The 26,181-nt window shown below is 48.1% G+C and overlaps 2 protein-coding genes across 13 annotated transcripts in view; both read right to left on the bottom strand.

The window, feature by feature from the left end:
- Window positions 1-466: 466 nt before the first annotated feature.
- On the bottom strand, window positions 467-20,224 carry Spmip6 (sperm microtubule inner protein 6). Of its 5 annotated transcripts, none has more exons than XM_063226291.1 (7): window positions 19,704-20,224; window positions 7,505-7,649; window positions 4,921-5,036; window positions 4,065-4,140; window positions 3,666-3,903; window positions 2,248-2,334; window positions 467-1,771 (listed from the first exon to the last, which is right to left on the bottom strand). In XM_063226291.1, exons 1-7 carry the CDS (start codon window positions 19,836-19,838, stop codon window positions 1,666-1,668), a joined length of 903 nt encoding a protein of 300 aa, XP_063082361.1. In that variant the 5' UTR covers window positions 19,839-20,224; the 3' UTR covers window positions 467-1,665. The 5 variants fall into 5 exon arrangements, with proteins under 5 accessions (XP_063082361.1, XP_063082363.1, XP_023421264.1 ...); XM_063226293.1 differs by having other exon boundaries at window positions 3,671-3,903; XM_023565496.2 differs by lacking the exon at window positions 3,666-3,903.
- Window positions 20,225-20,379: 155 nt separating this feature from the next.
- Fam219a (family with sequence similarity 219 member A) overlaps window positions 20,380-26,181 on the bottom strand; it is a 54,531-nt gene continuing 48,729 nt past the window's right edge. For 6 of the 8 annotated variants that reach the window (XM_063226317.1, XM_013153399.3, XM_063226328.1 and 3 more), the window contains exons 3-6: window positions 24,515-24,617; window positions 24,230-24,310; window positions 23,636-23,690; window positions 20,380-23,046 (exon numbers count right to left, since the gene is read on the bottom strand). In XM_063226317.1, the coding sequence (XP_063082387.1) occupies window positions 22,888-23,046; window positions 23,636-23,690; window positions 24,230-24,310; window positions 24,515-24,617 (398 nt within the window). In that variant the 3' untranslated portion in view covers window positions 20,380-22,887. The remainder of the gene's footprint in view (window positions 23,047-23,635; window positions 23,691-24,229; window positions 24,311-24,514; window positions 24,618-26,181) is intronic. The other 2 variants (XM_005004061.4, XM_013153403.3) reach the window with 1 other exon arrangement.

The following is a 26,181-nucleotide window of genomic DNA, read 5'->3' as shown; positions in this document are numbered from 1 at the left end:
CGTCCACTGTCACCCCAGTCCCGCCCCTGGCGCCCCGCCCCTCCCCTCCCCCCACACCCTGGCGGGGACCTGAAGCCCCTCCCCTTTCCTCACCTCAGTCCCACTGCCCTAGGCCCTGCCCCTGACCATGCAGGACAGCCTCTAGCCAGATGCCTTTGGGTTCCTTTCCCCCCTGAAGACCCGCCCCGCTGGGCTAAGGCTCACCCTCCAGCGGCGGGTTTGATCCCAGGCCTGTTGGGAAATGTAGTTCTGGGGGAAGGAGCGGTTGCAGAATGTTGGGGTTCTTGCACCTCCCGGCTTGGGAAATGTATGAGCTGCAGCCAGCCACTGTTTTCTCACGTGGAAAAGAAGTGACGCGGTTCTGGGTTCAGCTCCCACTGCAGGAGAGGTCCCTGCATGTCAGGTGCCGCGGCCAGCGCGGGGAAGGAGTCAGACGAGAGACTGAAGACACAGGGAGACCAGTTGCTCAGGAGGCAAAAGGCGATTTATTAAAGGACTCCAGAGTTTTTATAGTGTTTCAAAACAAAGAGCAGTACAAGTCACTTCAGGACACTTTCTTGTGCATACAGCAAAGGTAAACATGTTCTTGGGCCCATGAGAAACTTCTATGTTGTGCAGCCCAGGAGGTAAACATGTTCCTGGGCCCATGAGAAACTTCTTTGCTTATGTTATGAAGATATTCCCAGGTTAATATCAGCGCGATGCTTTGTCTAGAAGGCTGAGGTTACTGCAGGATAAGGAACTGGTTGAGGTCCAGCTTCAGTGTGTGGTTTTCCACACCCATTCACTGCCGGACCCCTGGTTCCTGCTCCCAACACCTGCAATCAAGAGCCCTGGAGGCAGCTTACCATTCCAACCAGCCTGTGGTCTAAACTGACGACCCACTGGGCCAACCCAGCAGAGTCCAGGGTCTGGGACGGGAAGAGGTGATTTCAATCAGTGTTTTTACAACTCCCCGCCCCTGTCTAGTATTTATGGGTCCCACCCCTCCTCTTAGGGACAGTTTTTAGTCAGAAGAGAGCAGGGGAGAAATGAGCGAGCCGTCAAACCCCTTCCCAGGGACCAAGGATGATGGAAGCTGCCGAGATTTCACATTTTTAATGGAGAAAGCACTGAAGAACCCTAGAGATATCAGAACATCCTTGAGGGGCAAGATAATGGCTTTCACATCTGAAATTGGTCATGGGGCTTCCAGATTCCTTAGGCCTTGGGTAGGGGAGGACAAGGTTATCTGGACACAGAGACTTTTGGGAGACCCTAACAGAGACTCCGCGAGCAGGAAGCAAGGGTGTGGAAGGAATGGATGTGTGTCCTCTGAGAGGCATCTAAGTTTGGGGACACTCTGGGGCTGGGGCAATGTCAGCTAATGGGGTCTTTGTGGGGGTGGGAAACAGATGGACCTTTTGCAGAGTTAGGGGGATCCGATGGTTTCCCCCTATGGTGTGTGTGTATTTTGCAGGGGAGGACACTAGATGGACATACAGTCATTGCTGGATGTCAGAAAAGCACTCGAGGAAACAGAGAATCATGGGAGTCTGGAAGTTCAGGGCTGGGTGACTCTGAGTACCTGAGCCCTCACTTTCAGCTCCTCCTGGGAAAGGACACAGGAAGCACTGCTTTGGGAGAATTTATTGCTCTACCCCCTTAGCCTGGCCAGCCCAGGCTCTACCAGCAACAGTAGTTGGGATAGGTCTCAGACACAAACTCTGGGTGGACGATGTAGTTGTTTCTCTGGGGACCACCGGTCTTCTTGAAGTGACTTGTGTCCCATCTGCAGGAAGAGATGGGTCAGCCCTTATGGACTCATAACCGTCAAAGTGAACATCTACTCCAAATCTCAGGGCCAAACTTAGCTCAGCATTTTGTCACTAACATTGACCCCAGACTGGAGCACTGCCCAGCACGGACCTCTTGACCTTAGGTTAAACTGTTAAATTTCTGACACCCCCCACACACTCCCTAACTTGACTACTTACCCTTTACTGTGAGCCCTGGTTCCAACTCTTTGAATCTAAATCCACTGCTAACTGTAACCCTTCAGTCTTGACCTTTTCCTCTCCCTAGGGTCCCCCCATTCCTTTGCTGGTTTTGACTTCACAATGGCACTGGCGCCCCCTGGTGGCATTTTCTGTATATGCCTCACAGGGGACGCTTCCCAGCCCAAACCAGTCCCATCCCCCGCCATGATTGCTAAGGGCACAATTTCCAGTGTGCGTGTGCAAATGTGTGCGCGCGCACCAGACTTACCTAAGGTTCGGATATGGGCAGTATGACGGCGGGAGAGTTGTAACAGCACAGTGCATTCCGGGCCGGTGGTCGCAGGGTGATGCACTCCTGGGGAAGAAAGCAGTAGGCAGCGAGAGATACGGCCTTTTGATACCTTCCTGTCCCCACAGTTCAGACCAAGCGCCTGGAGGTGCTTCAGGTATGGATCTTACTGCTCCAAGATTCCCACTTTCTTCCCTTCAAGACCCCATGTGGCACCCCCTCCGGAAAGGTGCCCTAGATGTCCCCTTCTCTCAAGGCCTAATTTCTGCTGCCTAGGCAAACTGTGGAGCTCGCAGGATTCCAGACGGTGGCACCGCAGTCCGCTCAGGCCCTTTTCCACGACCCCTGCCCTTGGAGGGCTAAGATCGGATCTTGCACAATGGATCCGGTTCTCTTGGCTGGAAGAGGTGGAGGATTAGCATGGGAACTGGGCTCAGCACCGTATAAACTGCCATAGAATGGCTAGGTATATAATTCAGTGGCATAGCGCCTTGTCTGGCAAGCATGAGGTCCTCAGTTTGATTCTCAATACCAAAAAGAACAATAATAATAAAATACAATAAACTGTCATCCATTTAGGATTTCTCCCATGCCCGGCCTGTCTCATCTGCAGCCAAGTGAAGGACAAACGCTGCCCTCCTCCAGATGGAGCTCGGGGCTCAGCTTCCTCAATGGTGACGCTCAAGGGTTAGGTCTCCAGAGGGGTTCGGGGCCCTGACAAAGCCAAGGCTACTTTGGTAAAGTCACTGTTCTTCCGACTCATTCTGCCAGCAGTGATCTGGCTGTTTTTGAAACACAAGGCATTTTGCAGGCCAGAACCTTTGTCTCCAGGGGGACGGGTCCAGATAGAGGTCAGGGTTGGAGGGTAGGAAAGAGGGAGACTGGTATGTGGGGGTTTGAGTCCTCAAAAACCCTGTGCAGTAGGTCCTCCAGAGCACACATAAGGACCAGGTGGCTCTTGAGCCAAAACAGGGCCGGGGTCCCCGTTTTAGGCGATCACTTGTGTCTGGCTCCGGACATAGAGGGGCTCTTTGAGCCAGCAGATGTGGGGTGGAGTTTGGCCAGGGGCCTGGCACTGAATGCAGGGCAGGAATGGAAACTGGACGAGGAAAGCAGGGCGTGATGACGCACACCCGTAATCTTGGGGCTCTAGAGGCTGAGGCAGGAAGATTGCTGCAAGTTCGAGGCCAGCCTGGGCTACGCAGTGAGTTCCAGGCCGGCGTGAACCACATAGTGAGGCTCTGTCACAAACAAACCAACAAACCAAACAGCAACAACAGCAGCAACAACAAACACACGAAGGCGCACGGGGCGGGGTGCGGGGCGCGGGGCTCACGCGGGCGCGGGGGGTGGGGGGCGCACGGAGCGGCGGGTGCGGCAGCCAGATCCTGGCGAACCTTACAGTCGGCTGATCGGGGCACAGCGCCCGCAGGTGGCGGCGCTCGGCGCAGGGCGCGCCGGAGACGCAGTAGTCCATGCCGCGCAGGCAGTAGTGGCGGCCGGAGCAGGGGCTCTCGTAGCCCCGGAACGGCAGGCGGCCGGGCAGCGGGTCCACGCACCCGCAGCGGGGCGTGATCTGCGGCAGGGTCCGGTTCCGGGGCAGCGAGTTCAGCATGTTTGCCACCACGTCGCGCTCTGCGCCCGCGGGTCCGAGCCCAGGAGACCCGAGGGCAGTAACAGGTAGAAAGAGGCAGGGGCAGGGGGACACAGTTATGCCCGATCCAGCACCTCGCCCTACCCTGCTCCCCCACCCCCCCGCCGTACCCGGTCCTGGCCGCTGCCCCGCCGCCCCTTACCGTAAGCATTGAGGCGCTCCGGTTTAGGGGGGCACTCCAGGGTCATCCCGCGAACCGCCGTGTCCATCCCGGCGTCCTGGAAGTGGCACACATGCTACTTCAAGCTCTGGCAAGGAAACGTGGTTCCCAGCACACCCAGGCCGAGGTCCTTCCCGGTCCCTCAGCAGCGCCCGGTTCCTCCGGCTGGGTGTTGGGGAGTCGCTCAGCGACGCCTTTACCCGGCCCTTGGGGCGGGGCTGGCCGGGGAGGGCCAGGCAGATTTGTCCTGGGCCTGCGGTAACGCTTTTGCCTTAGATTTTACCCTTCTGTGTCTGGCTGGGCCTGGCTGTCTCTTAATAGGAGGCTTTCAATGTTGCTTGTGCATCAAAGTCATCAGGAGAACGTGTGAAAACTGATTTTTGAGGAAGTTCTACTTCAGAAATGTTCCATCAACCAGTAGACTACAGTAGTCAAGCACCTCTGGCCTCATGTCCTGTCACTTCCCTGCCCCCGGTCTGGTCTAGGGCAGGACTCCCTCTTACCCGCTCAGCAGTCTCCTGGGTTTGCTTCCTGCTGAGCAGCCTTGCTCTCCTGCTATATTTCCCTGCTCACATCACAAAGGATGAGTGGGCGGAGCAGGGAGACCAACGCTTGCCTCTTTGGCCAGCCTGGTGTCATTGGCCAGAGCAGAGAGACAGGGGCCTGTAGGCAAGCTTGGCGGAGGCAGGTGTGCATCCCAGAGTCTGGTCAGAGGCGGGGTCAGCCATAGTTTCACAGAAGGAGCAGAGCTGTGGGGCACAGTTCTTGAGAAGGGACTGGGAGATGGGGTGCTGTGTGTAGAGGGGGACCGGGAGTTTGTGGTGGGCAGAGCAGGTACCTTAGGCAGCCGAGGAAGGCAGGTGCTGTACTTGTTCCAGGAGGTGCTGTTGTAAGGTCCTGTCCTCCAAGTGCAGTACGGGTCACTTTCCAGGTAACTTGGGCAACATTTGTTTTCTTCACAGGGGCAGAGAGGTCAGACAATGTCACTCCTCATTCTGCCCAGGATCTGGGATGTTATGTGTTCCTCTCTGACCCTCAGCTCAAAGCAGGCTCTCACTAGCCTCCCTCATGGCATTCCCTGAGCCCAGCCTGGCCCCACGCTTGTCTTCAACATGAGACATAGCCCGAATAAAGCCCACCTGAATTGTTGAGTGAGGTGCAGATCTGTGGCTGATCACTTTTCATCCTGGTTCTGGCCAATCTGGGGCCTCCACTCAACTCATTCTTTCTGTTTCTCTGTCTTTCTGTCTCTCTATCTTCCACCTCCAGAATCTAAGTTTTGCTTATTTCACCTAAAAATCACTGCAATCTAGCCCATCTTTCATTCTCCCATGATCTCACAGTCTTATCTATGTGCTAAACCTCAGAGACTATACAGTTGTCTGATATTATAAGACAGTTGTTGTATTGTCCTATCCAAGAGTCAATATAATGTCTTGCTTAACAAAATGGACTCTGCAGATAGATTTCCTGTGTTTAATTTTCAGTTCTGCTAAGTAATAGCTATGTGATCTTGACCAAGTTAAATTTCCTGTCATAACCCCTCAACTTAAAAATATGATAATATTGCCATAAGGTGTTGTGAGGTTTAACAATAAAACACTTAGAACAATGCTTGGCACATAAAACACTATTATTAGCCTACTGGTCTCCTTGCCTTTTCTTTGAAATTGTACAATCCAACCTCAACATGCAAGCTGTGGTACTTTTTCTCAAGTGAAAATTTGACCAAGACATTTCTGTAGTTAAAACACTTTATCACAGCCCTGTCACCTAAGCCTGTCCTACAGGGCCCTTCACGGTCTTCTCCCCAGTGGCCTGAAACAACTCATGTGAGATACAGCATAAAAGAAGCACTAGAGAAGAGCAGGTGGGAAAGAGGAGAGAGTAGAATGCTGGGATTTATTCTGAGCTGGTGGCTTATACCACTGAGTTTGATGTGCTTGGATACATCTAGGCAGAGATGACTGTAATCAGATGACAGAGAGTGGAATTCTTTTTTCTTTTATTATTATTATTATTATTTTGATACCAGGGATTGAACTCAAGATCTTACACTTACCAGGCAGGCACTTGAGCTGCTGAGCTAAATCCCCAGCCCATATTTTTTAATTTTTTAAGTTAAGACAGGGTCTTGTAGTTCAGGCTCGTCTTGAACTCACTATGTAGCCCAGGCTAACCTGAAACTGATGGTGATTCTCCTGCCTCAGCCTCCCAAGTGCTGGGATTACAGGTGTCTGCCACCATGTCTGATGAGAATGGAATTCTGGTGTGAATTCAAGGGTACAAATAAAGACTTGGGGTTACAAGTAGTTAAAGTCATGAGCAAGTTAGATAAAATGGCCTTGGAAGAGCAAAGAAACAAGAGAAGCACCCCCAGAAACCTGTTTCCTCGGGGTGTAGATGCCCAAGACACCCAGCAAAGTCAGAGACTGGAAGAGCTGAGGAAGGCAGTAGTTTTAAGGTCAAGAGAGTGGGCAGACGAGTGAAATAGAGAACACGAGGCAGAGCTCAGAAGGCAGAGAGCCATGAGTTCTGTGAACATGGTGATCACAGCCACATACGCGCATGTAGTGTCTGTAGGAGGTGCAGGCTCCTGACTTCAGCTGGGAATGATCAACTCCCTCACCAAATATTTATGAAAACTGCACTTCAAAGGCTCTTCAGAGAAGGAGACACAACCGTAAATAAGACAATCTTCTGTTCTTCTGGAATGGACAGGAGACAGATCATAAGGAGCCAAGGAGCCAGGCCCAGTGGTGTACACGTGGAATCCCAGCCCTGGGTAACCTCCAGCAGGAGTGCCACAGTGAGCAGAAGGCCAGCCAGGGCTCCCTGGTGAGACCCTGATTCAACAAACAAAAGCCAAATCCGAACAACAAAAGAGCCAAGAAGAAGAACAACTTTCATAGAGCAAAGTAGGGGTGAGGAAGGAGAGATGATGCATACGGCCTGCACTTCAGAAATCTTGGCTGCAAAAGAAAGGAATGAGATAGAAATTTTGGCAGGAAGAAATAAAAAATGTTCCAGGTTGAAGATAAGATGTGTGGTTGGGCAAAGGGATGCAGGAGTGATGGAGTCAGCTAATGAAAAGAATTGCCTGGAGGCTGGGAAGAGACAGCATCTAGATGTACTTGGAGGGGTTTGTTTGGGGGGTTAATGTCTCCCCATCCATCCTGGGATGGAGATCGGAGCTCTTCCAGTGCTTTCCTCAGAGAGACCTCTCAAGTCAGGGACTTGGGCTTCCCGTGTCATCAGGACAGGTGGTTGGAAGTTGGACTGGACCGGGTATTGGTTAGGGGAAAGGCCTAGATCCAGTGGAGATAAAGTATATGAGGATCTAGGCAGACGAACTGGATTCAGATTAGAGGTTATTGTAGGGGTCACTGCTGAGTCAGACTAGGTGAGGGGTGAGACCCTACCTTCCTCTTGAGACAGCCAGTACTTCTCGGGCAAGTAGGGGTGGCCCGAGACGGAACTCTTATAGTTGTAGTCCTGTGTAGCACACCTGGCCATCTTCTGCAGCGCTTCAGGATCTGTGTGGCGCTTCATGGTTTGAGTCAGACCCTGAGCAAAGGGAGAGAGAAGTGGCTGCATGTGTAGGAACCCAGAGCCAGGGCCCTGCTGGACCCAGATCTAGTCCTTTTTGAGGAGGTCAGCCTGGTCCGAACTCTTCTGTACACCAGAGGGCCCAGAGGGGATTCTCCTGCCAGCTCTGGCTCCCCATTGGTCTTTTTTTAAAGACAGGGTCTTGCTTGGTAGTGCAGGCTGGCCTTGAGCGTACTATGTAGTCCAGGCTGGTTTCAAATTCATGGCAGTACTCTTGCCTCAACTTCCCAAGTGCTGGGATTACAGGTGGGTACTATCTGGGGGAAATTAATATTCTCTCCATCTCTCTTAGGATGGACCCGGTGGCGGTCTTCTTGTTTGAATCACACAGACGCACTCTGATACATACCCTTTTCCCATCTAAGGTTGGCGCTTAGGGCCAAGTTAGAGTGGTTTTCTGACTTTATTTCTGTTGTTTCCTGGCTGGGGAGAACTGCTGAAGGTCAGAGCTGAGGGATCCTTTCCTCTTTCTTCTGGATGACAAGCTGCCTGGGAGACTCCTCCAGTGAGGCTGGCAGGCCACTGGCATGGTCGAGAGCCTCGGAGAGGCCATCTTCCCAGAGAACTGGTTGCTTTATGCAGGTTTCCTGGACAGTGAGGGCTCTGGGAATCTGAGATCTTGAAGCAGATGAAGGATAGGCCTGGGGTATGTACTTTAAAATTTAATTTTTGTCTTTGACCTGATCCTGATTTTGCTGTAGCTCTGGCCCTGACATAAACTTTACCCTTGGCCCTGACCTTCATTTTGCTCTGGTCATTTGACATTGATTTTTTTTCCTATTCTTCTTCTTTTTTTTTTGTCTTTTTCATTTTTATTGGTACCGGGGATCGAACTCATGACTGCCTGCTTGCAAGGCAAGCGCTTATGCCGCTGAGCTAAACCCCCAACCCCATTTTTCCTATTCTTGGTCCAGGCCCTGTGCTCCTTTGCTTCTAGGGACTCACCTCAAGTCAGTCCATCACTGAGATCAAGGCTTCACTTTGGGGACCCCTTGTCCTCAGCTGAAGGCAGAATGTCAAATAGGGTACAGTATCTGCAGGAGCTGGGATCACCCACACTTTCCTCTTATTCTCTTAGGGGGAGAGGCTTCTTGGGGCCGAGGTGAATACTCCAGGCAACTGGAAAACCCTTCAGTTCAGAGACCAAGAGAATCATCTGTGCCCAGCGGGTCTTTCTGGACAGATCTGGTATACCCATATTCCTATGTGGGTGGGGGACAGCATACGGGACACATGGGTGACTTGGTACTTCCCTGAGCTTCACACACACACACACACACACACACACACACACACACCCTTGTATCCAGTTCACACTTAAGTAGATGTATATCCATACTGACCCCTCCAAGTATCCCTGCCTATATACTAAGCACTCAGAGACACACATACACACTCATAGAAATGATCATTTAGAGAACTCATAGATATCAATTTTTTTGTTAGAAGCTTTCCTCAGATGCCTGGAGTTTGCTTGTGTTCATGAGTAGGACACTGAAAAAGTAGGACTGCTTTTCTTTTCTTCTTTGTCTTTTTGAGACAAGGTCTCACTAAATTCAGGTTGGCCTTGAATTCACTTTATAACCCAGGCTGGTCTCAAACTCATAGTGATCCTCCTGCCTCATCCTCCAAGTGCTGGGATTACAGGCTGGTGTCACCACGCCCGGCTTTTTTTCTTTTCTTAAAGGTGGATCTCCTGAGTGGTAGAATTCTGAGTATGCTCCACCACACCTAGAATTTTGTTTTCATACTGGAGATTGAATCCAGGGCTTTCACACCGAGGTCACCCCAGCCGCTTTTAAAATTTTAGGACTAGGTCTCACAGAGTCAGTAAATTACCCAGGCTACACTCCAACATGTGATCCTCCTGCCTCAGCATTCCAGGATGCTGGGAGTACAAGCGTGTACCACCACACCTAACTAAAATTAACCAAGAGAGCTCTTTGATGACTTTGAATTACAGATAAAGCCGTCAATTATGCACATTATGGTGGGATGATGTGATTAGACTTTTTACAAACTCTAAGGTCAGTGTCCACATATTTTTCCTCGTGAGGCTCAGGTCCTCTACCAAAGGCTCTCAATTAGGTTTTCTGTAAAAGACTCTCTTCAGTCTTTGGCTTGAGGGTGATAACCAAGCTGCCCACGTTTGAGAATCTGTGTAGAGAGATTCTGTGTGTGGGAGTTTCAGCATTCAGTATGTGGAGGTTCTCCTGTTTTTAGTGTGTAACTTTCCCTGCACCTGTAGGGCAGTGGATCCCTCTAGTCCTGAGATCCTCAGCCCTGAGATCCGCGCCAGAAAATAAGCCTTGTGAATTTTGCAGACACAGAGGCAGGCAGTCACTGCTGGCAGGGGATAGAAGAGGGAATTAGTGGGTTTAACTGCTTCTTAAATGGCTTTCAAATAATCCTTTCTTTAGCCTTGGTCCTGCCCCATCTTCAGTTCCAGAGAAGCCTTGGATTACCAATTCCTAGGCCATTTGGAAATTCTGCAGTTTTTAAATTGAATTATGTCTTGGGTTTCCTATTCCTGGCTTTGAATTCAGCTTTCTCAGATCTGCTAAATCAGTTGCTACTTATCTATCATACTTTCCAGCTTCTACAATTTTCTTTCCATCATCCTTCCCTTCTCACCCTCCTTGTGAGTTTATGTCTCAAGTATCCACTTACTGTAGTTTTAGAGGGGTTCCAATGGGGGTCAAAACACATATGTGTTCAATTTCAGCCCGGAGAATTATAGTTCTTCATGCATTCTGTATACTAATCAGTTACACGTTGCAGATCGCTGAGCTTGTGGCTTTCATCTTCAATTTTCTTTATGATGTCTTTGATGAACAGAAGTTCTTAATTTAAACATAGTTGAATTTATTAATCTCTTCTTTTATGGCTGGTGCTTCTCGTGACTGAAGAAATCCATCCATACTCTCAGATAGTGGAGATAATGTTTTCTATTTTATTTTAAAAGCTGTATAGTTTTACTTTCCATACTTACCATATATGTGTGGGTTTACTTCTGATTTTTAATTTCATTAGTTAACTTATTCCTGTACTAATACAATGGTTTATGAATTTCTGCAGGGTTGCAACAAATCTTAACATCTTATTGGGCAAAAATCCCCTTCTAGTGAGTCTGGTGGCTCACTTCTGTAGCTGCAGCACTTATGGAGCTGAAGCAGGAGAAACACCACAAATTCCAGGGCAGGCTGGGGCACATAGTGAGTTAAGATCAACTCGGATGACATAGAAAGATCTTGTCTCAAACAAACAAGCCTTTCTTTTACAGGTGCATTTTTGGGCTTTTGCTCTTTTTTTTTTTTACCGGTACTAGAGGTCGAACTCAAGACCACACACTTGCAAGGCAGGTGCTTATGCCACTGAGCTAAATCCCCAGCCCCTCTTTTTCTTTCCTTTCTCTTTTCCCTCTTTTCCTTTTTCCCCCTTTCTTTCCCCTCTCATTCCTCCCCTTCCCTTCCCTTCTTCCTCCTCCTCCTCCTCCTCCTTCTGTTTGAAGCAGAGTCTCACTATATATAGTTCAGAGTGGTCCTGAACTCACTATGTAGCCCAGGCTGGTCTTGAACTGATAGTGATCCTCTTGCCTCAGTCTCCTGAGTGCTAGGATTACAGGTATGTGCCTGATTTTAGTTCTTCTTTATAAAGTTTAGAAACAGTTGCCAAATTCCTAAAAAAGTTGTTAAAATTTAAATTGTATTGAATATTTATGATAGTAAGTCACAAGCATGTTATATCTATTTATTCAAGTATTTTAGAAGATATTTAATAAAGTTTTATATTATCTATAGTTTTGCACACATTGATTTATTTCTACTTTTATTTTTTGTTGCTAGAATCTAGTGTATTTTAAATATCATACTCTCTAAATTTTGTTCTCTGTATAAGAAAATGTGATTGCTTTTTCATCCTATACTTAATCCAACTTTTAATTATTCTAAGAATTTATTCTATATGCAAAATTGAATCATTTATAATGATAGTTTTCTTTCTTTCTTCTTTCCTTCTTTTCAACTTTATAACTTTTTCCTTTTCCTGATATTCTGGCTATGCCTCCATTCTAATACTAAATAGATATCATGATAACAAAACATTTTGCTTTAATATCAATTAAAAAATTCTCAAGTCAGGCATAGAGTGGTGCGTACCTGTAATCTCAGCACTCAAGAGGCTGAGGCAGGAGGATAATTACAAGTTCAAGACCCGCCTGGGCTGCAAAGTACAGCAGGGCTCTGTCTCAAAAAGACACACACACAAAAACTCTCCTTATATAGTCCAGCCTGACTAATTGTTGGAATAATGTGGGCTATATTCTTTGGGTATATATATCCTTTATCAAGTTAAGAAAGTTTACTTCTACTTATGTTTTCTGAATTTTGTTTTTCTTTTCAATCATGAATGGTTATTGAATTTTAATAACTATACGTCTCTTTTCAAATAGCTTCACTGAGCTATAATTTATAAACAGTAAAATTGACTCCATTTAAACATACAGTTCAAGGGTTTTTAGTAAGTGTACAGAGCTGTTCAATTATCACCACAACCCAGTTTTAGGATGTTTCTCTCACCGTTGAAAGATCTCTCCTGCACGTTTAATTTCTGTCTATTTTGAAATGATTTTGTGGATTTCTCCTATGGGTTTGTTAATGTGATAAATGACAATTATTTTTCTAATGTTAAACCATTCTTTCACTTAAGGAATAAATACACCCTAACCATCATTAATTAGTTTTTATTCACTACTGACTACAGTTTTAATATTTTATTTAGAATTTTGATAGTTATTGATGTATAATTCTATTTATGCATAATTTTCTTTTCTTATAGTGTTCCTGATTAGTTTTACGCTAAAGTTGTACTGGCTTCACAGAATGAGTTGGGAATTATCCTCTTTTCCTGTCCTTTGGGAGTTTGAAAACCTTAAGCATTTGAAGGAATAAAATTTAACTGTCTGTACTGGAAAGTTAAATATTTTCTTTGTGGAAAATGTTTAAATTACTGGCTGAATTCTTTAATTTTTATAAGAGCATTTGGGCTTTTCAAATTCTTCTTGATCAATCCTTGCTACTGTACACCAAACCAAGCCAAGCCAAACCCCAAAAGCCAAACGGACCAAAAAGCAAAGAAACCCTGCATGGCTGGCTGCTGTCTTTGCATCTCCTGTTGAGCTTGAAGTCATCCGCTGGGGGCAGGAGGGAGAGCTGGACTTGCTTGAAGTCATCCGCTGGGGGCAGGAGGGAGAGCTGGACTTTTAAGTGGGGAAAGCAAGACCGCCTGGAGCCAGGAGGACACCGAGAGCCTGCTGTGTCTCATTGCCTCTGACCTAGACGATGGGCGTAGCCTTCGGGGGCAGCAGGTGTCCTCTGCAGTAAGCTTTCTACACACCTGGCCCAGGACCCAGAGAAGTGGAGGAGGAGACGCAGTGGAAACTGAAGCAGCTCTGGCCACAAGCTCCCCTCTCCTCTGTCAATGCGGGGAGCAAAATCTGCAACACTGCACAAACCTCCACAGCGCCTGGGGTCCTGTATCAACTTTAATGGCAGAAAACTTATTTAGCTTACAGTTTGTGGAGATTTAAGCTCATAGTCAGCTGGCTCCAAGGCAGGGTGGCACACGGCAGAGCAGTGACAGCCCCCTCTCTGGTCAGCCATTCCCTGGAGTCCTCACAGTCCGAGGAGGGGTTGTATCCACTCCGCGGTTTGGAAACGACCCAGCGTCGTGCACGGTAGCTCTCTGGTGGACAGGGGCTCTGAGCCCAGGTCTGGCTGCCTCCTACCCCTACCAGGCTCCAGTCTCAAAAGCCAAGGCCTCTCTACCGCAGCCTCCTCTCCACTGTGCTTCCCCACCTACCCGGTGCCCTGCAGACAGAGTTCCTTTTTGTTCTGTACCGACTTTAAGAGGGTAAAAGTGGCCACTCTTTCATTTGTGCTTTCCAAATTTCATGCAAATTTCTCTTGTGGGCAGTTGGGAAAAACTGATGGAGAAGAATTCTGGGAAGTGTAGTTTCAACTAGTCAACAATGCAAACCACACCTAACACAGGCCTGGACAGCAAGGTGAGGAGTTTGAAACACCTTAACTCTGTCCTGTTGCAGCTTACATGATTCTGTTTTTCAGTAGTTTAGTCTTCTTTAAATGTTGCAAATTAAAGACCACTACAATTATTTTCTTTCTTTTTTTTTTTTTTTTTTTGTCTTTTTTGTCTTTTTCATTTTTATCGGTACCGGGGATCGAACTCACTACCGCCTGCTTGCAAGGCAGGTGCTTATGCCGCTGAGCTAAACCCCCAGCCCCTACAATTATTTTCTAAAGATAGTATTTGCTTAAATTGATCATTTAAAAAAATCATTTTCTGTCTTTCTTCTTGCATCTCAGATTTTCCTTCTCTGACCATTTTCCTTTTCCTCAAAGTACATTTTTCAGAAGCTGTTAGTTTATTCAGTGCTACACACAACACCAACACTCACAGCTTAAAGGAGAGACTTATTCAGCAGTTCATCATCAGCTGGCTGCTAGGCAAGAACATCAGGACAGAAAAGCTGCTTAGTCCATGGCAGCAGGGGAGTCCAGCGGAGGGCAGTGCCTGGGAAGGGCCAGGATAGCACCCAGAAACACTCAGGAATGTGCTCTCCTAATCCACTAGGTGCTGTTAATCCTATCAAATTGATACATGATGATAATGGCCACAGAAGTTCTCTGATTATAAATTAAAGGTCTGGGGATTGTGGACTGGGGTGAACCACGAAGGTAGCTGAACCCCCACCTGTGAGCCAGTCCGAACCAGAAGTCTGAGCACCTGTCATAGGGCAACAATATGCGATACAGTAACTATTGTGGGTTTCCTACTATCCTATCCCTGTTTTGTTTCATTTTATTGTTTTATTCCCTTTAAAATAAAAATAAGTAGATAAAAAATTAGAGACATGATGATAGCAACGTTAAATTTCCCTCCAGGGCCAGGAATGGAACCCAGGGCCTTACGCACGTCACACAAGCTCTGCCTGTGAGGTGCACCCACAGGCCACCACTGTGGCTTCGGTTTGCCTGTGTCTTTATCTTCCCTTTCTTGCTGAAAGGATGACACTTTGACAGTTATTATTATTATTATTATTTGCCTGCTTTTAAGGTCATCTTGTAAGCTGGTATTCTGGAGTTTCTCTGGGAGGTATATAACTATGGAAAATTTATCTGTGGATTCATTTGCTGTATATCATAGGTCTGGAAAGCTTTAAGCCTTTTTCTCTTTAGATAATGACTATCCTCCGTTCCTCTTTCGTTCTGGGACTCCAATTACATAAATGTGAGATTTTCTCATTCTATCTTTTATAGTGCTTGATGTTTCTTTCATGTTCTCTTTCTCTTTGTAATACATTCTTAGAAATTTCATTCAATCCATCTTTCATTTAACTGAAACATTTCAACTGTATTTAATCTTTTTAAGTTGTGTTTAATTTTGTAGTATATCGAAATTTACCCTTTTTTAGTTCTTAGCTTTCATTATTACATATTTGCAATACATAACTATTACATTCTTTGTGTGGCATTGGTGCATGTATGTAACACACTCAGTTCTTTTATTATTCCCTTCTCTCTCCTCCTTCTCCCTCCCTCCATCTCTTGATCTCATTTTAAAAAGATGCTGGGCCTAAAAAGATGCTGGGCCCTACTTCTTGTCATTTATCTTATATTTTGTTCTTTATTTATATTTTGGGTTTCTCATAAAAGAAACCACACAACATTGAAACTTGTGTGTCTGATTTATTTCACTTAACAGTATAGTCTCAAGGTGCATCCATGTTTATACAGATGACCAAAGTTATATTTTTCTTTTACAAAATTTGTTTTTCTATTTTTATTTTTTAAAAGTTATCCTTCTTTGTGGTAGAGTAGCACTCCGTGTATAAATGCCATTTATCCATTCATCTGTATATAGACATGTTGATCGGCTGCTTCCCAAGATTCAGTCCTTGTGAGCTGTGTTGCTGTAAACATGGGTGGCAGGGGTCACCATAATGTGAGGTCTTTCACCCTTTTAGGAAGAGACTGAGAAGGGAACTAACGGGTCAAGTGGAATTTATAGTTTTAGCTTTTTGTTGTTGTTTAGTTGACCAGTGTTTTGTTTTGTTTTTTGAAACAAGCTTTCACTGTGTCATTCAGGCTGGTTCTGAACTCACCACGGAGCCTAGGATGGCCTCAAACTCCAGGCGACATTCCTATCTTGAGTGCAGAGATTACAGGTGTGTGCCGCCATGCCTGGCCCTAATTTTTGTTTTTTGGGGAATTTCCATGTTGTCTTTCGGAGTACTTGTTTACATTGCTATCAGCATGTGGAAAGGGTTTCTTTTTCCCTATATCCTTGCTCATCCATTGGGGTCTGGATTTGTTTGTTATCTTTTTGAGGCAGGGTTTTACTATGCAGTTCAGGCTGGCTTGAATTCACTTTGCACCCTGGGCTGGCCTCAAACTCACACCAATCCTCTTGCCTCAGCCCCCCAAGTACTGGGGTTCCAGGCATGTGCACCATGCCCAGCTAGATTTGGGTGTTTAAAATACTTTTATTTTAAAATTTTTACTCAGTTCTTTTTTACATTTGTCTGCTCATTTTGAAGCATTTTGTCTTGATCCTTGCTTATTTTACATTTTAAAAATTCATAATTATTTTGTGTTCTGTGTTAAGTCCAGTATTTAAAGTCCTTGCTGATTTAAGTTTGTTGTTTCTATTGATTCTGTAACATACTGGTTTTCCTTTTTTTTCCCTTTTTTGTACGTGTGTGTGTGTGTGTATGTGTGTGTGTGTGTCTGTGTGTGCACTGGGGATCTAATCCAGGGTTTGGTGCATGTTAGGCAAGTCGCTTACCATTGAGTTACACTCCAGTCCTAATTAGTTTATCTCTTTTATTGTAAGCTCACGTTTGATTGGCCTTGCTTTGAAAGGTGCCTGCAAGCCTTCATGGAGGATATTTTCCATAACAGAAGATATGTCTGTGTGTGAGTGTGGAATGAATGTGTGTGAGATTTGTTCTCAGAGCAATACTGTTGTAAGCGTACTTACTATTTGCTCCATGAGTGTCTCAAACAAAACAGAAATTCATCTTCACGCAAGCCTTAGTTTCTGAAGCAGCAGGGCTCTTTGGACTGTCCACCACATGGCCAGAAGCAGAAGACTTTCCTTGGTTCTGACGCCCTGGTGTGACTTTTACTCCTCTCCGTGTACTATCTGCACTGGTTACCAAGAGTCGTGAGGTTCAAGAAGTCCCTTTGTGTGCCGGCAGCCTGTGAGGCTGACTGCCGCTTAGTAATGCTTAGTAATGCGGCGTCCCTGGATTTGCTCCAGTTGTTCCTCTCGACCTCTCGGCCCACAATTCTGTGTCTCCTTTCACGAGTCTTCCTTTCCCTGCTCCTTTAGTGTCAGTAACCTTTGAAATTCTGTCCTTGGCCATTTTCTCACACTTTTTTGGGTGGGATCCTCTGCTTTTACAATTTCAGCTAGCACTTAGGTGATAACTTCAAAATCTGTATCTATAAACAAATCTTCTTTTGCTTAATATAAATACTGTACAGTACAGACAGTTTCAACTGGATATCTTTTCTTGGATGTCTGCAAGAATTTTGTCTCAAAATGAACTCCAAATTGCTAATCTGTTATTTCAAATCTCAGTTAGTAGCTACTCTGTAATTCTAGTTGCTAGGGCCAAAATCTCAGGAGTCATCCTAATCTCCTTTTTTCATATCCAAATGTTTACTAAGATTGCTGAACCTTTTTTTTTTTTTTTTTTTTTCCAGACAGGGTCACACTGTGTAGTCCAAGTTGGCCTCAGACTTATGGTGATCCCCTGTCTCAGGCTCCCAAGTGCTGAGATTACAGGTGTGTGCCACCACACCCAGCTTTGATCTGCTTCTTAAAATTCTCTCCAGTTGAGTTGAAATGTAGGCAGGCACTCTCACATTTGGCCTGTGGGAGTGTAAATTATTACACCTCTTAACACAGCACTCTGAGGAATATATTAAAGTTTGAAAAATGGCTTTCCAGGCCAAATATCCTTTAACAATTTCATGTCTATAAATTTATCCAAGGAAATAAAATTTTATACAAAGTTTTGTAGATAACTACAAAAATTATTATACTAGCAAAATTGTATTAATAATTTAAATTTTGAATGATATAAAATTCTTTAAGTACATCATGGTACATTCATAGCACCACTGTGAAATTAGAAAATTTCACTGAACTTTTTTTTATGTGGTATTGGGAATTCAACCACGGACCTTTGCAATAAACTATATTCCTAATCCTTTTCAACATTTTTTATTTGAAGACAAATGTGATGGTGCATGCTTGTAATCCCAGGACTCAGGAGGCCGAGGTAGGAGAATTGAGTCCTGGGATTACAAGCATGCACCATCACATTTGTCTTCAAATGTGAAGGAGAGGACCCAGGAGGCCGAGGCAGAAGAAATGAGTTTGAGGACAGCCTGGGCTGCATAGTGAGTTCAAGTCCAACCTGGACTAAACAAAATCTTATCTCAAAAAAAATTTTTAAAAATTTAAAATGGAGCCTTGCCAAGTCAGAGCTGGACTCAAACTTGTGATGTTCCTGCCTCGGCTCCTAAAGTGCTGGGATTACAGGCATGTGCCACCACACCCAGCTGGAGAACATTTCTGACACAGGAAAATGTACCTAATGTGTTAGTATTTTAAAAAATGCAAGATTCAAAATACTAGTATGATATTATGTCACTTCTATGAAATGTTTTTGCTTCCTATATATTAGCAGGCCATTTAAAAATATATTCAGGGCTTGCATAGCTCAATGGTACACCAGCATGTCTGATCTCCAGCTGCCCCACACATGTGTGCGTGCACACACACAGACATACACACACTCTCAGTTCTGGGTGGAGCCCCGGGTGGTCTTTCTCAGGACTTTTCTGCAGGGCGCCCATCTCCAGCACTGGGGGCCCTTCAGGATCTGGGCGTGCTCCCTGCTTCCTGTCACACACTGTAAGGCTGTAAGGCTCCCATTTGGGGAGCTGACTTTGTTTACCTTTGGCTGTGAGCTCCTCCAGGCAGGGCTGACCTTTCTTTTCTTTTTTATTTTTTTGTCTTTTTCCTTTTTATTGGTACCGGGGAGCGGACTCATGACTGCCTGCTTGCAAGGCAGGCGCTTATGCCGCTGAGCTAAATCCCCAGCCCCCTGACCTTTCTATTCTGCATCTGGGTTGCCTATGCGTGAAGATACTCAGTAGCATGTTGTGGAGGCTCTCACTGATGCCTCCTTTCAGGCAGGGTCACAGTTGGACTCCCACAGCTCCTTTCCCTTGTGAGAGTTGCACTGACACACTTGACCACTCATCTTCGAGCACAGACATGCACAACAAAGTGGTGATGTACAGTGTAAATACAAAGACAAACCTGTAGGATATTTTCTGGCCTATTCAACCGGCAGCCTCAGGGCCTTTGCACTTTCTGGTGACTGAACCTTTCATCTCTTCGCCTTTCAGCTCTTTATATGGCTAGTTCTCTCTCAGCTTTCCAGTCTCAGTCTCTTTCCCTGTCACCTCAAAAGAGGTCTTCCATGACCTGAGTACGCTCTTTCTTTTCATTTCCATTGCCTTGTTTATTTCCTTTACAACATTTTGGATCATTTATAAAACTCTTTGTTTCTTTTGTGTCCTGTCCCACCGCCTACCCTGGTGTCATTTCACAAGGGCAGGGTCTTCTGCTATGTTACACACCATTGTAACTTCTGTTTTTTTTTTTTTTTTTGTCTTTTTCCTTTTTATCGGTACCGGGGATCGAACTCACGACCGCCTGCTTGCAAGGCAGGTGCTTATGCCGCTGAGCTAAATCCCCAGCCCCCATTGTAACTTCTGTACCCCCGCAAATTAATAAATATATACAAAAGCTGCAAATAATCACAAATACAGCGATAATACACACGGCCAGTCATCTAGACACACACCGCCATACCTTCTGGCCTGTCCTCCCCCAGTCTCTACTCACCGGGGTCACAAACTTGTTGGCTTCCCAGGCCCACAGAGGTGGGTCCTTGTAGACCTCCTTGATAGAGGTAGGAGCCCTGTAGGAGTCAGTGTAGGTACTGATGGGGGTCTTGGTCTTTCGCGAGAAGAGGTACATGGTGGGGTCTCCAGGGCGCTGTGGTGGCCTCTACCTAGAAAGACTCCTGCTGGACATCAGTGACCACCCCCTCTCTCAGACAGTCCACACCTCCAGCCTGGCAGGTGCTCCTAGCTGCTGTGACCCTCCTGTGGAGGGTCTCTCAGCTCCCCTCCCCTGCAGCCTGAATGGTCTCCCCCACCTTGCTTCCTCCTCCAGGATGGGCACTGCCCATTGTGATATCACCTGGGTTAGCCTCATCCCCAGGGGAACATGATGAGGTCTGGCTTCCTCTCTCCTCCTGGCTCTTTCCTGCCATAGACCCTCAAGAGTCCAGTTTCCAAGTTCAGAGAATTCCTGGAGACTTTCCAGGCTGGGCTTCTCACTGTCTTGGGAGAGGAACAAAAATTCTGAGGCATTTAACCCCCCTGGAGTCACACAGCAGCTCAGTGGCCCCTCCAGGAACCCACAAGGGGAGTGAAAGTGCTGTGCGCATTCACGTCAGCTCTCTGTGCTTCCCGGTCACCTGCCCCTGCCCTCACCCCAGGGAGGAAGCTGAGGCTGGCTTCTTTGCTGCTTTTAATATCATTATTTGTGTTACACCGATACACAACCAAGGATGATGGTCAATACTGCGATGGAAATGTTAAAAAAAATATTATACACGGCTCATGTCTTCCACCTTCCTGTAAATAAATTAGTGAGCTCGGAGAAACCTGGCTGGGCACAGCCACGGCTGGGGGCTAGAGGGTGTTAAGGCAGAATCTACAAGGGGACGGGGAGGGGGCGAGACAAGGCCTGGCTCTTCCCCTTCAATCTCCTAGGGTGCACAGGAGGGAACCACGTGCTCCGAGGCAGAGGCTGCTGGCTGCCAGCTTCCTCTCCCTGCCACATGTGTGCGCCTTAGGTGCAGCCCTTGCCTGCCAGGGAACCAGTGTGTCCTGTGGGAAGGGAGCTTCTCGCTGCTTCCTCAGGGCCCCAGAGAGTTACCAGTGGGCCAGGGTCACACAGTCAGTCAACAGCAAAGGCAGAAGTCTAAAACAGAGGAGGTGCCCATGTTGTAGAAAGGGAACCAGGGAACCCCGGGTGTAATGGGGGTAGTGGGAGGCCTGGCTCTGGGCCAGGTGATAGTGGCGATGCGATGCTGACCAAGGTGGAGAGGGCTCAGGTGGGGGGCACTTCGGGCTTGCTTGTGGGCCCTGAAGCTGTCTTTACTGCCCTGGCCTCCCTTGGCACTCTTTCACCATCTAACTGGAGTCCTTGCATTAGAAGAGACAAAGGTGGGTTGGAAGTGTGAGGAATAGAGTCGTACCCCAATACTCTGGAGTTGGCAGCTCCTGGTTGGGGAGCAGGTAATGGTGCTGCCCCTCTGCCCCCTCTCCCTACCCGGTTCCAGCTCCTATCTCCCAGGACTAGTGTCCAGAGAGTGGCACGTGGTGGTGTCTGTGGCAGAGGGAACACCGGCGTGTGCTGGCAACCAGCGTGGGGGCCCAGGGAGGCAGGCTCTGCGGAGGCAGCTTGTGGGCATGGCACATGCAGCCCGAGGCTACACGTGCTTTCTCTCTTCTTCACATGAAGGTGAGTTCTAGATGGCCCAGCCTGGGGGGGCCCCATTCACCGCTTCCCTCTTGATCTTATCCTCAGCTGTTTTGGCCTCTGGCCCTAGACCAGCAATAGTGGCAGAAGCAGCAGAACAAATCTCCTGACCCACAGATATTTCACACAGCTGCATACACAAGTCAGATACCTCTGCACATACTTACATTCCCAGACACACACAGCTCTTCCACACAGATCGCACGTACTTCCCTTTCCACACTAACACACGCCCAGGAGTGAGACCATGCCCTCTGTCGAAATTCCTGTGAAGAAACTCCTCTGGGTATGAAAGGACCTTAACAAGAATTTCAGCTGCTATTTATTTTCAGCTGAGGAAACTGAAGCCTGGAGATAGCACAGAGCTTGCTGCAGATCACTTGGAGCATCAGAGCTGGGAGCAGAACACAGCCTTTGGGCTCCCTGGCTGGCTCTGAGCAGTCTCTCCCAACTGCAAACAGGTCACACTGTCATATCTGACAAAGCTATGACAGGAAGAGAAGACCGGAGAGACAGGTCCAGCAAAGAGACACAGACATAGACACACAGACATACACAGGGACACACACACACACACACACACACACACACACACACACACACTGCTGTGCATGCACAGCCATTCAGCCCACGGTATTTTCCTAAGCTTACTCTTTGAAGAGATTTAATGGGAAGCGGCCTCCCAGCATTTGGGCTGGGAAAGAGAGCAACGGGGTGTGAGAGGCGGCTTATGTTCTGCTTCCAGCCTGGGCAATGGGCAGAAGTTGCAGGGGCTGGGGGACAGGGGAGGCGGAGAGACAGATGCATTGTGGAGGAACCCGGGAGCACAGGTCTTACCACCCCCTGGCGGGCCTTTCTTTTCCTTCTGCCACAGCAGAGAGCAAGAGGCAGGCAGTGATCTGATGGGTGGGAGATGATACCCCATGGGGCCTCCTTGACAGGCTTCCCATCTGGAGGTGGGAGAAAAACACACAGAGGTGCATGGGCTACCGGGGGCACACGGTTGCTAGGCTCTGCTCCCACTGCCCTGGGCCTTTCTCCCCCCAAATCTCTTTCCCTGCCAGGCTGGGCTGGGGCATTCATGGCTTTGCTGGGGTGGGGCCAAGCCCCTGCCTGGGTAGATTCCCTCCTCCCTGCGTGTTAGTGTTGACCTCCCTGCCATCCAGTCCTGCAGCCCCAAGATTGCAGCCTTGGGAAAGAGGAGTTTGCTGAGTGAGGTTCCCCAAGTAACTGAACAAAGAGCCCCATCCCTCAGCCCCCCGGGTGGAGAGAGACCCAGTTTTGGTTTCTCCGGCTCCAGGAACACACAGAGGTACACGTCCTACCATAGGAGGAAGCAATGACTGTTACGAGGTTGGCGGCTGTAGGGGGCACGGCCGGGGGACAGGCGGAGAGCAGGACTGGTCAGCCCTGCCCTGTCCGACCTGGCCCAGTGGAGTGGCGCCTCCCCTGTGAACCGCAGTGGCCCTGCCTGCTACTGAATGTGGCAGGCAGTGGAGGACGTTGCCTGGCAGCACATGCAGGTGGGGTTCACAGACTTGGGAGGGATGAGGTCCAGGTCCTCGTCGTCGGGAATCTCGTCTAACCGGTAGCCATCCTTCAGCAGCTGGATGTTCAAATCCTGGTTGATCTGCTGTAGACAAAGGGAAGGGAGGTCAGGCTGGGGCTTCCTCCCTCCACAAGGCTCCCGCCACTTCCTGGAGCCACCAGGACCGAGGCCATCTCCCCTGCCATAGGTCATCCTGTGCCTGTCTCCCTGGGCCACCTCAGGTCTCTCTGCACCCCCAGGCCTTGCCTTGCTCTCCTCTTCCTCCTCCTCCTTGTCCTCCTCCTCCTTGCACTCTGCCTGTGCTCTAGTCTCTTCCTTTATTATAGCCCATCTTGAGGCCTGAACAGATACAGACCCTTCCTTTTCCAAGATCAACTTTTTACCCCTAGTCCTGCTTCTATTTGGGTCCATTCCTATAATTTCCACCTCAACTTCATAAGCCGTTCCATTTAAGAACCCTGTTCCAATAATCTGGGCCCTAACCCTTGGGTCTCCGAAATTGAGCTCAGTGATTATTTCCTGGTTGCCCTAGGCCTGGTCCAATACAGAGCTCCACAAGTTATGCCATTCCTTGCTCTCTGGGGGAGTGGCTTGGCAACAGCCCTACTCCTGCTCCTTGGTAGAGGTGGTCCTTGCTCAGGCAGGCTTAGAGTGACGAGGAGTGAGGCCTCACCTCAGCAGAGGAGTAGCCAGAAGAGGAGTATCTGGACATGTCGAAGTCATCATCGCTGGCCGTGAGAAAAGGGGACAGAGAGGACACGATTCAGGAAAATTAAACAGAAAACTGCTGGCACACTCCTGGCTTCCCCCATCAGTCAGTCCATGCTCTGCCTCCTAAATCAAGTCTGTGTCTGCTGTGCAGATGCAGATTCCCTAGTTCCTTCCAAATGAACTGCCAGCTTTGATTCTTTTCTAAAGAGAGCTGTGCTCGCTTCACGCCTTCTCTCCTCACTGGTTAGGCTGCATCACACTGACTCGTTGGGTTCTCATAGTCTAGGGCTGACGGGTAACTTCCCCGGGACCCTGGGGCAGGACGGGGAGGCATCAAGCACATCCTGCTGTTTAGAGACATCAGCCACTACGGGCAGTCCCTGCACCAGTTGTTCCGCACAGTCCCTGTCTCCCACTGCCCACTTGCCTCCTTCCTGTAAAAATCCCATTCCCTTGGGAGGCCACGCTGGAGCATCCCTGGCTAAGGAAGACCCCAATCTTGGCACTGTAACAGGCATGGCCTGTATAGCCCCATTGCCCCCACGCCCATACATACCTGTCTGTGTCAAGGGCTACCAGTGGCTTCTCATCTGGGCTCTGATCAAGCGAGGAATAGCCTTTATTGGGGACAACCAGCCTAGGTGAAGAATTTTTGGAGCTGAGATGGGAACTGGAGCACACAAACCCGGGAAGGGACTGGGATGGACTCCAACCCACCACCCCTTCCTCCCTCCCTCCCCATTTTAGGTCCCAGCATGGAGAGAGGGAAGAGGGGAGGCTCAGGACCAGCAGAGACAGGAGCCGCCTGGTAGGGTGCAGGTGGCTGGAAGAGGGCCTTTACCTTGTCCTCGCCATGACATTGTTCTTCTTGGGTTGCTGGTTGACAGGGCTGCCCATGCTGCCATTCTTCAGGGAGCCCTTCCGCGCCAGCTCCCGCTGCTTCTCTGCGGGGAACAGGGGAGGGAGCTGTGGCCTGCTCCCAGGTCACACTGCTTTACTGCTGGGGCAGTGGGGCCCGCCTCCACTGGGAAAGCCCCTGCTCCTCCACAGACTGCTCAGCCTACACAGTGTGTGTGTGTGTGTGTGGGGGGGGGGGTGCGACCCGTGCCTTGGAGAGGCCACAGCTCCCCCATGTGGCTTGACTCCAAGGAAAGGGTGCAGAAGAGCTGATCCCGGAAGGACGGGGCAGGCTTCCTGTGGGCGAGCTGGAAAGAGGAGTGCACTCTAGGAAGGAGACACAGTGTGTTCTGGAACACATGCAGGCCTGGAGATATGGCTCGGTGGCTTGCCTGGCACTCACAAAGCCCTACATTTACTACAAAACCCGAATAACCAAAACAAAATAAAAAAAGACCAAAGTATTCAGAAATGAGCATAAATGTGGATCTAGCTGGGATGGAAGGGTGAAGGGAACAGAAGCCGTTTAGTTCTTATTCACTCAGCAAACACTGGAGTCACAAGCGATGTGTCAAGTCCTGTGCAAAGGGGTCAGAGACTCCCTCTGATTATAACCTCCGAGGAGGGAGACTATGAGTGTCCCGCTGAAGGGTCAGGGCTTCATGCAGAAAGTAGAGGGGGCCATTAAAGGCTGCGGAGGAGGGGCAGAAAGGGGCTGGAAGAGCAAATGGAAGAGACTGGGAGTCACGTGGCTGTGCTGCCTGAGGGGTGTGCTTGGCTCCTCCAAGCCTCTGAGGGTCCGAGGCCAGCAGGCTCTGGGGCAGCCATCAGATGACCCACTGCTTGGCATATGATACCTATTGCCTACTGTAAGCTCCTGCGTCCTGGCAGAGGCCCATCTGTTTTTTCCTGCTCATATCAAGTAAAGCTCAGATCTAGAAAAGGATCTTTTGTGTGAAAGGGTTACTAGAAGCTGTCTTAAAGAAGTAACAATATACTCCAGAGCACAAAGATGAGAGTGATTCATTTTAAAATGTTCCCCGACCTTCAAGGCTCTGAAGCTTTCATCTCTGGCTCTTTGTTTTTTGGTTTTTAATTTTTATCTTTGATACTGGGGTTGAACCCAGGGCCTTTGCATATCCCCAACCCTTTTCTTATTTGTTTGTTTTTGCTTTAAGATAGGGTTTCGCTAAGTTGTTAAGTTTCCCAGGCTGGACTTGGAGCTGGGTCAGCCTCTCAGAGTGCACCTGTCCCACTGCCAGCAAAGCTCCCCTTTTCTCTGTAAACACAGAGCTCCCTCCAGCTTTGCAGTCTCTTTCCAGCAGGCAGCAGCTGCCATTACCACCATAGACCTCTAGGGGGTGCAATTTGCTTTGAAGTTCCTTAGGGTGATTTTCCTTAGTTCAACTATGAATTTGGGTGTGCTTTGGTGGTAATGTAATAGGAAGGGGGGAAAGGTTGTTTTAAAAGCATGATAACATTGTTTAAAACAGTAAGAAAAAATTGCAAACAATAAATTGGCAAAACCCAAACTATGGACTACTATATAACCATTTAAAAGAATGAGGTCAGGAGAAACAAGAAGCCAGCCCCTTCCTGTGATTTAGCTGA

The sequence above is a fragment of the Cavia porcellus genome, unplaced genomic scaffold, assembly GCF_034190915.1.
Source record: "Cavia porcellus strain 051 isolate PalLab524CR breed Dunkin Hartley unplaced genomic scaffold, mCavPor4.1 scaffold_1, whole genome shotgun sequence".
Taxonomy (NCBI): Eukaryota; Metazoa; Chordata; class Mammalia; order Rodentia; family Caviidae; genus Cavia; species Cavia porcellus.
The sequence above is the reverse complement of the archived record's forward strand: the minus strand, read 5'-3'. Positions and strand labels throughout refer to the sequence as shown.

What these genes read in the sequence shown, in the direction of transcription:
- Spmip6 (XM_063226291.1), bottom strand. Translation starts at nt 19,838, where the DNA reads ATGTACCTCTTCTCGCGAAAGACCAAGACCCCCATCAGTACCTACACT. An exon ending in GCCTTCCTCGGCTGCCTAAG is followed by an intron (nt 4,141 to 4,920) that starts GTACCTGCTCTG and finishes TGCCACTTCCAG; the next exon opens with GACGCCGGGATGGACACGGC. An exon ending in TGCCCATATCCGAACCTTAG is followed by an intron (nt 1,772 to 2,247) that starts GTAAGTCTGGTG and finishes CTCTTCCTGCAG; the next exon opens with ATGGGACACAAGTCACTTCA.